Source organism: Haliotis rubra, unplaced genomic scaffold (assembly GCF_003918875.1).
Source record: "Haliotis rubra isolate DU_JTF1 unplaced genomic scaffold, ASM391887v1 Scf1212, whole genome shotgun sequence".
Lineage (NCBI taxonomy): Eukaryota > Metazoa > Mollusca > Gastropoda > Lepetellida > Haliotidae > Haliotis > Haliotis rubra.
Window position 1 is genome coordinate 170,226 of NW_025765129.1, and position 13,702 is coordinate 183,927.

At 41.5% G+C, this 13,702-nt stretch overlaps 1 protein-coding gene across 1 annotated transcript in view; it reads right to left on the reverse strand.

Annotated features, from left to right (window-relative positions):
• LOC124265429 overlaps nt 1–13,702 on the reverse strand; it is a 130,714-nt gene that overhangs the window by 115,396 nt on the left and 1,616 nt on the right. Inside the window, exons 2-3 of the mRNA XM_046700225.1 lie at nt 13,459–13,638; nt 4,239–4,297 (exon numbers count right to left, since the gene is read on the reverse strand). Coding sequence (XP_046556181.1) covers nt 4,239–4,297; nt 13,459–13,638 — 239 coding nt within the window. The remainder of the gene's footprint in view (nt 1–4,238; nt 4,298–13,458; nt 13,639–13,702) is intronic.

A 13,702-nucleotide genomic window follows, 5' to 3' on the forward strand; every position in this document is an offset into this window, starting at 1 on the left:
AAGTACCATCAGAAGGAGCCTCCAGACTGCAGGTCGGAGGGTATATCATCTGATCAGATGTTCCCTCCTCACAGATACGCACAGACAGTAATGTCAGGTAAGATCAGGCTCCGAGGAAACTGTAACTTGAAGACAAGGCATAGGGTTCATTGTTCTGGTGAAAGTTGCTATTTTCTACATTGCCATGTATGAGGACATCATAACGAGGCAGATCACCAGGACGATCGATGCAACTGAACACTTAGGTGTCGGCTTGGTGATAAAGTGGGTTATGATTTGAGTAACAGCAAGTTGGATTTCATTTCAGTACCTGAGACACTCACTGGTCAATGTTATCAACCGGAAGTTCTGGATACTGCTGTTGTGTCACATTCAAATAACCATCCCCATGCGATTACTCTGATATTCATGTATGTCAATGCTAGACTTTACAAATCTCAAGATAATCTTGTAGGCCATAGTAATGTTTGAGGCTTCTAAATTCACTGTGTATTTGAGATAATTTGTGCACAAATACGCAGGTTTTCTGCATCATTGCAAACACTGCCCTTAAAGGAGATGACATCCAACCATTAACCTCCAGAGGACTTGAAAATAAGTAATGATTACTGATGAGAGTTTGATTATGGCTGTAATAACAAAACTTCAGACACCATTTGCCAATTTCTAAGGTTGTGGCTTCACTGCCACTCTTTTTCTTCCAATATAATGTCACTGCAGGTCTGATAACATCTTTCTTCTTTTGATGAATTTTCACAATTCCCGATCACTATGTTTCACTTGCTGTACTCACCTATTATAGCTACTGCTGATATCCTTGTTCCTGCCCACATTTTTCCATAGAAGAGAGAAAAACTCTGGCCTAACACTAGCTTCAACAGCCACTGTCGGTCCAAGAGAATGTATGCCTTGAAATATGGTTGTGTGTCCCTCAAACAAAAGTTAGTTGGAATGCTATGATATCTTGTATGGAACAGATGTACATAGAAGCTGAAATGGTTAGAGGACAAAAGAAATGCCCTAAAATAAATGGTCACAACGCATCCACTATCATTGGTCATGATGTGTTGTAAGTTATGAAAGAATTTAGTTTCCTGAGAATGATATGAAGCAGAATTGATCCATGATTGTCAAACTTTAACTTGCTTATGTATGTCATCTCCTGAAGAGAGGTTAACTTGCCCAACAAGAACGACCACCATCAGATCAAAACCATATGGCCGAGTCAGTGTCTTATCAAATATGAGGAGCACTGATATGAATTGATCCTTTGGAGGGCATAGAAAATCCTGAGATGGAGGCCCAATATACATGCAATTACCAGGGGAAGAGTTCAAAACTGAAATTCTTGAATCAAGAAAGTAGAGCGAATTGTCCCGCTAGACATGTCCCCTTAATCCATGGAGCCAAACCTGATGGAGTTGGACAAAACTCAAAACAAAAAACAAACTTTCTGGTGCAGGTATCCTGGTGAAAGAATGACTGTATGTTTGAGATCTTGACAGAAGTATACTGAACTCTTAGTGGTAACCATATACTAGTACTACAAAATGAATTGGTATGTGATGCTAAGCATGCTGGATAGCGATGCTCAAGAGACTGTCTCCTTGTGGGAGTGTCAATGATGAAGTCCACTAAGCTGTGAACCTATATGGTGTATCACTCAAGTGGTCACAATCCTGGAAGGGGGAACATAGCCAATACTGATCTTGCTCAGCACTGTATGGTATTGGCTATGTTTGTGACAGATTGTGTTGATACCATACCAGAGGGAGAACCTGTGTGGGAACTGTGAAATGTCCTTCATGGGTCACCTAATCACACCTGAGATGGATTGTATGGCCAGAGTGGGTATGGTGATTGTGTAACCAGTAAGCCCCACATCATGACTGTGTCAGGTGGCCATCTCATGCAGCGGTGCTGCTGGTCTTTGATAAGGATCGATGCAGGACACCCTCAAGGAGTTGTAGGGCCAAATATAGATAGATGACAGAGGTCATAATTCTGCTGATAACTGTCCTCCATGCAGCTGAATGTCTGAAGGATTCATCCATGCAACCTCATTGCCGAGGAATTCTTCTAAGGGTATTTTAGGCAGGTTCAGCATCCTTGGGAATACTTGTCGAGGAGTAAATTCAGATGATGGGAGTCAACTTTACCTTTAATATGTACACAGAATTGCAGGTGATACCATACAAGAATTCACAAACATGGATAATGCCAACGAATACCCGTAAAACATGTCTTGATAAAAAGGCAAATAACAACCTCTTCTAGTACATTCATTTAACAAACATTTAAAAGGAACTAGAATGAGTGTGACTACTAAGCCTTGTGCCAGACAGGCATAGCTATGTAGAAGATGTCTTCTCAAGGATACACTGGAAAGATGATCCTTTCCTGCCTTTGCACATGGATGAGCTGAAAGAAAATAGTGCTGAAGTGGGTGCAGCAGGGTGGTGGGCTATACCTTTGACTGAGTATGACCACTTAAGTACCACCTGCTCATAATCCCCTCCCCCCCCATCTTATGATAAATATCTACATATACATGTAACCATATTTGTCATCCACATCATCATCATCATCATCATCATCATCATTTCATGCTGTTTTCATTATATGTTGTCCTTGTCTGCAGTTGAATGTCAGCCCACTAACATCTTAAATCTTTAATACCCTTAGCAGCCTCTCCAGCTTTCCCTGGACTTCCCCTTCTCTATTTTCAGACACTTCCACAACCTAATGCAACTGTCCAGCATCTGACTTCCTTTGACACCTGTCAGATGCTACCTGTATTCTGATTGGCCTTTTGGTTCCCCTCTCTGAACTTCCTTTCTCACCTGCCCTCCTCATGCATTCTGCATGAACTCTTATAGGAGGGAGTTTCTCTCTTTTTAGGTGAGAAAGATTTTTGTACTTTAAGGGTATCTCACTACTTCATAATTGTAAAATAAGTTTAATTACAATATAATTTCCTACATTATCCAAATATTTACCAGGATATTTTGTAACTCTGACTGAGCACATTGCCTTCAACCATGTGCTACAGCCATTTAAACTATTTGGCTTAAATTATACCTATTCAGCATGAACTCTCATAGGAGGAGGTTCTCTCTTTTCAGCCTTCCTCCCCAACTTTCAACAAAATAAACATCATCCTTCATTAAGAACTGCTCTTGTTATGACTATTGCAGACCTGTCAGAATGCCATGCACAATAACAAGTTGTGTCTGACCATGAGATGTGATGGCCCCCATAATGCTGCAGCCACCAAACTGTCGGCGTTGAACACACACATACCATTCACCATACCGTCAGAACACCCTTGCCCTGCCATCTGAAATCTCGACTCAACACCATCCCAATCTTGATTCCATACCGTCGATGCTCTCTGCACTGGGCAAGATGTGCCTGTCTCTGATGTTGGAGCAAAATTGGATGTATTGCAAGCTGCCAGGACCGGATGTATCAATTCCTTAAAAAGGTCAGGTGAATGTAATTGTCTCACTGACGTGACGTCATGCATGGACGGCCAGACTGAGGCAAATCTCTCGTGTTCCCATTAAGTTGAAATGTCTCCATAAAAGTGAGATCACGTTTTGATGGACACCAAAATGTCTGACCACTTCATTTTGGGCCATACCATATTCTGTAAGCCACAACATGACATACACAAAGTTTAGGTTGAAAGTAATGTTTTCCACAACATTCTGAGGCTAGAGAATAAGCACTGGTGTGTGAACTTCAGATGTCAAAAAGCATGCAAAATATGAGTAAGTTCACTGTGCGCAAAGTGCACGTGCCATGTGCTATACGTGACATAAAATTTATGGAAAGTGCTTTTGCTACATATATTGTCATAACTTCTATTTTATGCAATTTTATGTTATGCCCAGTTGCTTTTTTCAGTTAGTATATGTCAAGTTTAATTATATGTAATTCAAATAAAGTTGTTGTTTGCTTTAAAAGTTATGACAACATTTCTATTTGCAACAATATGTGGTGTTAGTTGTACTTGAAGTATCCAAACCATATGTCGCTATAGGTTTAAGAACACGACTAAAACAATGACTTGTATCTCATTTACTGGTTTCATTAACTACCAAATACTAACTGTTGACAAAAGATTGATACCCATCATATGAACTGAAACACTGATCTCATGGACATTCAACATGTTCCTTGACTGTTTAATGATATACTTCTTTCATACTGCCTGCTGTTAAATAATTTACCTTTACTTGGGCCAACCTTCCTACTGTCAGTGTCGGCCTCTTCTTTGATGTCATGTCTCCTGTAAAAATATGTTAAGATTTGTGAATTAAATACCAATGGCCCTCTTCCCCTGATCCCAACAATGTTTACATGAATTGCTCATTTTATACTAAACTGAAATTAATAAAATAACCATTAACCACAAGTACAGAAATTCACTTTCATTTGATATGACAATTCTTTAAAAACGTTATGTCAAACCTTATAATCTTGAAGGATTATCATCAATGATAATAATTCTTAGAATACTACCCCTAACACTTGATTAGCCTTTTCCCCCCTTGAAACTTATTCTTAAACTCCACTGAGTTGTGTTGTCTATGTCGAAGTGGTCTTCCCAAACACCATCTGAAGGAATTATCTTCCCTGATAAGCAAGGGGAACTTCATGACTTTCAAGGTAACTTTAGTGAAAAGTACTCTCATATTCCAGTGAGAGATTGAGTTTAGTTTTATGCCGCACTCAGCAATAATCCAGCTAAGTGGCGGCGGACTGTTATTACCATAATCGAGTCTGGACCAGACAATCCAGTGATCAAAAGCATGAGCATCGATCTGCACAATTGGGAACCGATGACATGTGTCAACCAAGTCAGCAAGCCTGACCACCTGATCCCATTAGTCGCCTCTTACGACAAGCATAGTCTCCTTCTGTGGAAAGAATGGGTTGCTGAAGACCTATTCTACTCCAGATCTTCAGGGGTCCTTTCAGATTCCAGGAAAGGATGGCCTCGTATGTTAGACGTAGTATTTTGAGAATATTATCATTGTTGATAATACTTCATAATTCTTAACAATATGTCTCTCTAACACTGGATTATCCGAATCCCGGACTAGGCTAGGGGTTTACTGATATGACCAAGATACCTGTGTTTGGTTATTGTGACAACACTCGAGAACATCTCTTGCTGTTGTACTGAATGATTTGGTGGACTATGACATAATTCTTGGTTAATGAATTCTTGGATGATGATGACACAGTGAGTTCTGATGACATCACTTCCGGTCCATATCTCCAGGAAGACCAAGTGTTATCCCTGACTGGATATGACATGCTGCCAATTTTAGTCGTTGTCTACACTTTGAGGCTTATAGACTCAACTATGTGCAGCAATGAGGTTTTCCGGGAAAACAACAATCAACCTCAGGTCCAAACTTAAAGTGGACTCTAGGTGATGACTGTTTTCTTCTGTTTCCTGGTATTTCTTCTCAAAACACAAACATGTTAGGCCTGTTTTGCAAGCATGTTCTCTCAATCATGAAGGTGAAATTTCTATGCCCAACCCCCCAGCAAGGCTAGGAAGTGAAGATAGACTGGGACCCTAAGTTTTGCTGTCCTTGCAAGTACTGGGTCACATCCCTCAAGCAAAATGTGGTAAAGGTGTTAAGGTATGTGTCGCTTTTAACAATATTCCAGCAATATCACGACAGGAAACACCAGAAATAGGCTACACACATTGTACCCATATCTTTATGACTACATACTGTACTATTCTGAGATGACATTATTCTATATGGAACAAGCTACTTTAATGAACCACAGAAAGAAGAATCTCTTAAATCCATCCAAAGCTCAAAGCAATGCCTCAGAAATATATCATAGAAAGCACACTATGTTGCCTGAAATCCAGAAATACGGTATAACATTTAACAAGTACACATGTGTTTGGCTTGTTACCATGTGTTTAGTCTCCTCTGTAAACACCTGAAATTATAGGCGTAAACATTCCCTCTTGGTTGTGATAGCCTTTTCCTCAATCACTTGGTGATGTGTTACAGACTCCCTTAGATAAAATAAGTAAAAAAAATAATAACAAAGGGAGGTAATCCTTACCTAGATAACACTTGATCTCTCCTGATTACTTTCCTTGAATGCTCTTCTGCCAGTGGTTATCCACCCATGTCATATTTTCCTCTATTCTCTCCGGGACTTCCTTGGATTTTCACATTTGTGTTCAAGTTCAAATTTATATAGTGAGACTAGGTTCGTACTGTCGCATTTGTGCTAAGGCATTCGTATTTTTGCATATCCAACTCTTAACTGACGTAAGTTTGCAGTGTGAACTTGTTTAACTTTTCCCACCATTTTGTTTAGCCACGTGCGTTAGCGAACTTGTATCATGTCTCAGAAGAAATTTTTTGGCTGTCAGCGTTACCAATCCGATAAGGATCCTCATTCGTTGTGTTTGGCTTGTACCACGGACCCCCCTTGTACGTTAGCAACGCGTTGTTTGTTGTGCCATGATTTATCAGAAAGTGAGTGGAATTCTATGAACGCGGCTAGGCTTTGCACCAAAAAACGTTAATTTGCTGGCTTCAGAGCCACGTAAGAAATCTAAATGCAGTAAACCGGTTACACCGGATTGTAATCCCGCTCGACCAGTGCTGGATTTAAACTCTTTTTCGGCTATGCCGGCGTCCTTTAAGGAGGACCTTAATTCCTCGTTTGGATCGGCCTTAAAGGATCTTGAACAAAGGAGCTTTTCAAAGATCAAGGAATTAAAACGTTCTATTGCCGCATCTAAACTTGAATCTCAGTCTACTCAGGAATTCTTTTTTGCCGATATCCATCGGTCTTTCATGGAAAATTCGACGGCTAACATCACTCAAACTGAAGAGTTGTTGGTAACCAAGGCGTTGCCACTCTCTCAGATATCCACCATCCCAGACAAGACCAAGGTGTCAAGGTCTGCCGGACTAGAGCTGGATTCAAATCTTACGGGTTCCACGGCTCAGGAGCCGCCCGTACATTCTGTACCATCAGATACCGCGGATGTGCTTCCTCCAACAGGTGTGGATCACATGGATGTTGATAATCCGCCTCTTATTCCCATATTTTCGGATGTAATGGAATCGGATAATCAAGGCATTTATCCTCTTACTGATACCCAAGTGTCTATGCATGAAGGCATTCTCACTGTACCATCAATGGATATGCAAGCAAATGACTTTACTCCGGGTGGGGTGTATTCGGAGAAAATTGCCTTATTACATGAATTAAAACCGTGCACGGTTCTGCCCCTGTCCACGGCTGTAAGAAGGGTTATCCCAGCGGAGCTCGGCTCTTCCGGCATATTACCACCTCAGAAGCTACCCAAGCTTACATTGCCTCACTCTACTGTTGTGCGCTCAGCCTTATGTCATCCTTTAATGAATCTCTTTCCAAGACATCTACTGTACTATCGTAGCAGCTTCGACAGTCCTACGCTATTCATGATCGTCTCTTTCCATCGGCTATTCCTGAATTAATTAAGGAATTTTCATCGTTGGACCCACGTGCTTCTCGCTTGTCTTCATACAAAATTCCAGTAGCTCAGAGAGACTTGAAAGATCACGGAGCGCAATCCTCAATTGATATTTTATCTTACATAAATTGGTTCGCCTCGGGCGTTCGCCAACTCCTCCGGTGTTTGACGATTTTTCGGGCATCAAAGCAGATACCATGGTGGCTATGCCCGCACAGGAAATAGATCACATCTAAGAACGAATGGGCTAATGCTATCAAGCCGTATCGGATGTCACTTCCACCCAGGTTAATATTATGGGTCGTTTGGTGGCCTTGGAGCGTGCTTACATGTTATACTGAGTTAAGAACATTCCAGATGCTGCCAAGGATGAACTGTTTCAACAGCCCGTGTGCAAGCTACTTCTCTTTTTAATGGGAAATGTGATGAAACAGTCGCTTCTCAGGATGCTTGAGTTACTAGGAGTTTGAACCAACAACTGGCATCTGCTTTATTGACACAGAATCATCCGTCAAGACCTCTCACTCATGGTAGACGAGCTTCGTCGCTATCTCGCCCCCCCTCCCCCCACACTGCTATCAACGTTCCGCATTCGACAGAGCGGCATCTCAATCTGACACGCCTCCTTCTACTTCTCACCGTGGTATGCCTCAAACTCAAACGTGGTCAGATCCTCCCGGGTTCTTCAAGCCTCCCACTCACTATCCCGTAGACGATGACTTATCCACTCCCGTCACTCAACTATCACTTCCTATCAACTCGGAACCGTCCCCGGATTTGAACCTGATTATGCATTGTCAACAAACAATTCGAACTTTATCTGTCGGCGGCCGCCTCTCTCACTTTATTATCAAAATTGGACTCAGATCACAGACGATCCCAGGATTCCTTCTCTAATACAGAAAGGGTATTATCTACAGTTCGATCTTCCTCCTCGCCTAATGGTATCTCCTATGGGTCGACGCTTTTACCTAAAGGGACCTCGACTATCAGCTGCCCTCACGGCCATCCAACAATTACTTGTCTAGCAAGCCATTGTAGAGTTACCTTCTCAGAATTGTTCTCCAGGTTTCTATTCTCCGGTTTTCCTAAGACCCAAGAGGGAAATTACTCCGGAGATGAGGATGATTATCGACCTAAATATTCTGAACAAACAGTTCTTACGTCTGCTTCCCAAATTCACAATGGAATCCCTTCGCAATCTTTGCAAGCTTCTTCCTCCAAACACAAAGTTTACCAGTCTCGATCTAAAGGATGCTTACCTCCACGTGCCGATACATCCTCAGTCACAAAAATACCTCCGTTTTGCGGTCAAGGGATGTCGGTTCCAGTTTTGTGTTCTCCCGTTCGGCGTATCTATAGCTCCGTGGCTCTTCACGATGGTCATGAATCCGGTTCTCCATTTCCTTCATCTACGGCATGTGGCTATTCATGGTTACCTGGACAATTTTCTGAATCACCACACTTGTACGGACATACTCCTCAGCCATACCAACTTTGTTATCAATGTTTTTTCTCATCTGTGCTTTATTATCCATCCTGACAAGTCCGAAATTGTTCCAACATCACGAATCAAGTTCTTAGGGGCCATCCTAGATGATATGACATGCCGTATTCTTCCCAATCAGGATCATTGGATTTCGGTCAGGGATCGTATATTACATCTCATCAGCAGCTCTGCAGTGTCACTCAGGACTTTGGATGTCCCTAGTAGGATCGCTCACGTCCGTGCAGGACTTCACATGTCGCAGCCGATTACATCTTCGATTCACTCAATGTTGGATCAATCAATGCAGGTCCAGGGACGGGTTGGGGTGCACACATGAACGATCTCCAGACACAAGGTACTTGGAATCTGTGGCAACAAACATACCATATAAATGTGCTAGAACTACATGCAGTTCTTCGAGTCTGGACAGTTTGGTGGCCTCACCTTCATCACAAGTCTGTAATGATCGTAACGGACAATTTCACTGTAGTCGCATACATCAACAAGCAGGGAGGTACGCGCTCTTCCATTCTGATGGATCTCACGCGGAAACTTTATCGTCTAGTTGATCTTCACAAATGCACTCTCAGGGCCAGACACATCCCTGGGAAGATCAACATATTAGCGGACTCTCTGTCCCAGAAGGGCCAACTTCTACCTACAGAGTGGATGCTTCACAAGGACGCTTTTCGCATGATCCATCATCGTTGGGAAACTCCATGCATAGACCTGTTTGCAACCAGTCGGACAGCTCAACTACCAGTCTATATCAGCCCTTTTCTCGATCCCAACGCTTGGGCAGTGGATGCGTTGTCAGTTCCCTGGGACAATATGATAGCATATGCGTTCCCGACGTTCAAAGTGAACCCGGATGTTCTTTCCAAGCTTCTACTACATCATTGTGTCCTTTACCTCGTAGCGCCGGAATGGCCGACCAGAACTTGGTTTCCGCTCCTCTTGGAACTAGTCTCGGACGAAACTCTTGTCCTACCACTATGGGACAATCTCTTGACTCAACCGGGCTCATCAGTACTTCATCCAAACGTGTCTGCTCTCAATCTTCGCATGTGGCGATTATCTACTCTGCCCTCCAGGAACAAGGGTTCGCCACTGACACCATTTAAGCCATATCTCAGGCCATACGTCCATCCACATCTCTCCTCTGTGATGCCAGATGGAAACACTTTATCCAATGGAGATCTGAGCTACAGCTCATCGGACACACTATCACTATTCCTATGATAGCTGATTTTTTTGCTACATTTACGCACACAAAAGAAGCTTAAAGCAGGTACTATCGAGGGTTATCGTTCTGCAATTGCGTCAGTCTGCAAATTTCAAGGTCTCCATGTCGGATTCCGTTACATTGGTTGGTACACTCCTTCCAACTTCAGGACATATCTTCTCCATCAATATTTCCAAAATGGGATCTTTGCATTGTTTTACGTGCTCTTATTAAGGCACCATTTGAACCCCTACAATAGGTGCCGCTCAAATACTTGGCTTTCAAGAGAGCTTTTCTATTAGAGTTAGCCACAGTGGCCCATGTCTCGGACCTACACGCCATTGATTTTAAGTCGCTCCGCTTTACTGATCATTATGCCAGTCTCACTTGTCGTACACTTCCAGAATTTGTGGCTAAGAACCAGACTACAACATATGGTCCAGTGGGCACCAGGTCCTACACCATCCCGGCGTTACCTATCCCAGATTGTTCAGATAAATCTAGACTGTTGTGTCCTATTAGGGCTCTCCGATGGTACCTTGATCGTACAAACTCTTTTCATCATAAGCAGTGTCGTTTGTTTATTCCCTGCAAACAACACCTTACTACAGTACTGTCCAAGAATACCTTATCTGCTTGGCTTCGTAAGACTATCTCCATTGCTTACCAGGATTGTGACCCAGATCATCTCAACGTTTGTTTTTCTCCTCATGAGATCAGGGTGTTAGGTTTGTCTCTCTCTGCCTGGACTTTGGTTTCCAAAGAGAACGTTGTGGCCTCCTGCCAGTGGAAATCTTCCAATACTTTTATCAACACTTATTTACGGGATATTGCACCGGAATTACATGGACTGTATTCTCTTGGACCTCTTGTGGCAGCTCAAAGGCTTACTCAGTACTCAGCAAAGATCCTTCTGCAAGAAAAAGGAGGGTGTGTGTGTGTGTATGTGCACGCGGCGGGTGTGCGTGCGTGCGTGTGTGCGTGCATGCAAAGAAGGGATTCATGATTCCATAAGTTCCATCAACAGTCAACCTATGGGGGAATCTGTTGGATTAGGAGGTGAGATATTATGAGACATCCCTATTCAGTGAAGGACTCCCTTACTAACATATCCTCCCCTTAGGTGTCGGTTTGTGTTCTTTCCTTTTCTGCATCAATCAATTACACTTAATGACAGGAATGATGAAGAAAAAGGGTTATCTAATCAGTTATCATAAATTCAACCGGAAATGACGTCATATCAACCGGAAGTGACGTCATAACAAACCGGAAGTGACGTCATAACAACCGGAAGTGACGTCATGAGAATTGTGATCTCATAAATATTAACTGCGCACTAATTAGGATCATTTCTATAACCCTGATTTACTCCATCATTCCCTATAACCAACTTATCTCACCTAAAAATCCCTTATTGGTGGTGGACATACACTATATGGTTTCAGTACATTCAATATATAGAATGTTTTACCTAATTTCATAATGAATATTTTATCATATGTCATACCACAGACAAAACACGAGATTGAGGTATTACCTTCAGGGGTATAATATTCCCTCTGGGAAGTGGTAGCTATGAACATTCCCGCCTTCCGTATGTGGGATTGGCTATTACAACCCAGAGGGAATGTTTACGCCTATAATTACGAACAATCAAGTGTATTGTCTGTAATTATTAGACAACTTACCTTGGGGTTGTACACGGTACACCCATTTTCCTTACCTCCCCACTGTATGTTCACAGGTTCCCCTCCTATAGGAAAACATGACATGGGTGGATAACCACTGGCATATGAGCATTCAAGGGACGTAATCAGGAGAGATCAAGTGTTATCTAGGTAAGGATTACCTCCCTTTGTTATTAATTTTTTTATTTATTTTATCTAAGGGAGTCTGAAACACATCACCAAGTGATTGAGGAAAAGGCTATCACAACCCAGACTAAGTTTACTAATAATTACAGACAATACACTTGATTGTTTGTGTTACTTGGCAAAACAAATGCAGCTATTGCACCCATGTGAGTTAAGTAAACAAAGACATGGACTTATATCGGGAAAGCAACCTCTCTTGCATCCTTAGCTCTTTATCAGTGTAAGGGGCTATCCTGTATGCCATACACCAACAGACCCATCTATGTGCTACGTTTGGTGAAGAAATATTGAACATCCTCCACCAATTACTTTACTGGCATAAACAGGATAATGTCTGGAGCATCTTAACTTCTAATCAAACAGTGTATGACAAATGTTGTTTTGTGAACAACTTTAGAAGTCAATCTTTCTTTACGATATTGCCGCCAGCACACCAAGGAAAGAATGTGTGAGGTTTATCAGGCAAAATATTATTCCTTTAAGGTTATAGTTTCATACAAGTAAAAGTTTTTCAAGAAAATGACATATTTACAAGAATTATGATGTTAAAATCTTTTTTTCACTTGCCCTTTAAGATTTAAAAGAGGCAGTAGAGTAACAGTCAATGTTCAAGATAGTCTCCCCAAAAAATGTATAGATCTGTTAAATCCATCCACAGTGGAGAGAAATTTTATGCTGGAGCATTTAGGTCATTGCAATTTTTTCCAGAACATATTGAAGTGACAGTTACAAGGAACTGGTCATGCAACCCCTCTGGGAGGTTTAGATCTCGGGTACAAAAGACAAATACTCTACTCTTTACTTTGAAATAAAGTGTAGTTGACAGAAAAATGAATACGAACTAAGTATATACATTTTGTTTCACTAAAAGGCATATTTGTTGTAACTGTATGATCACAATTAATGCTAATCTTAATTAATGCTTATAATACATCAGAATTGAAAAGCTAAATAATCTTGTCCAGTGATGTCTTATTGCAAATGTGACGTCTTCACTGACAAAGTCATTTTAACATGTTCGTTCACGTAAAGTGATACAATGTCGTTTTCTTACCACCAGAGAAAAGGTTGACAAATGTGAAAGTGTAACCTTTAGATAAGCCGACCCCTTTCTACAGGATGCTTTTTGGGTTCTGAAAATTCAGCTAAGCTGCAGTCATTACTTCCTATCTGAGTTTGGGATAATTTATTGCAAAGTACAAATAAAGGGGATCTACTCCACGGTGGGGCAACATCAAAATTTGAAACGCTGTTGGTTTAACTGAAAAAACAAACTGACTATCAGAGTCACTGCATATTAAAGACCAATCAATTCTATTTTATCACATGATCATTAATGTGTACATACCTGGTTCCATTGCCGTCATAAACACTGGTTTTAGACTAGCTGCCAACCGAATATCTTTCATGAAAAGAAACAGTTCCACTGATAGTTTCTCTTCCTTGAGGAAAACATCACGTACAGCAAAAAACACAGCTTTCACACCTTTCTCTGTTGCATTTCCATGTATTTCTTCCAAATCTATCACTTGTTGCCAACACCAACAGTTTTTTCTTGGTTTTCATGTCAATCCAGGAGGCATCAAAACAAA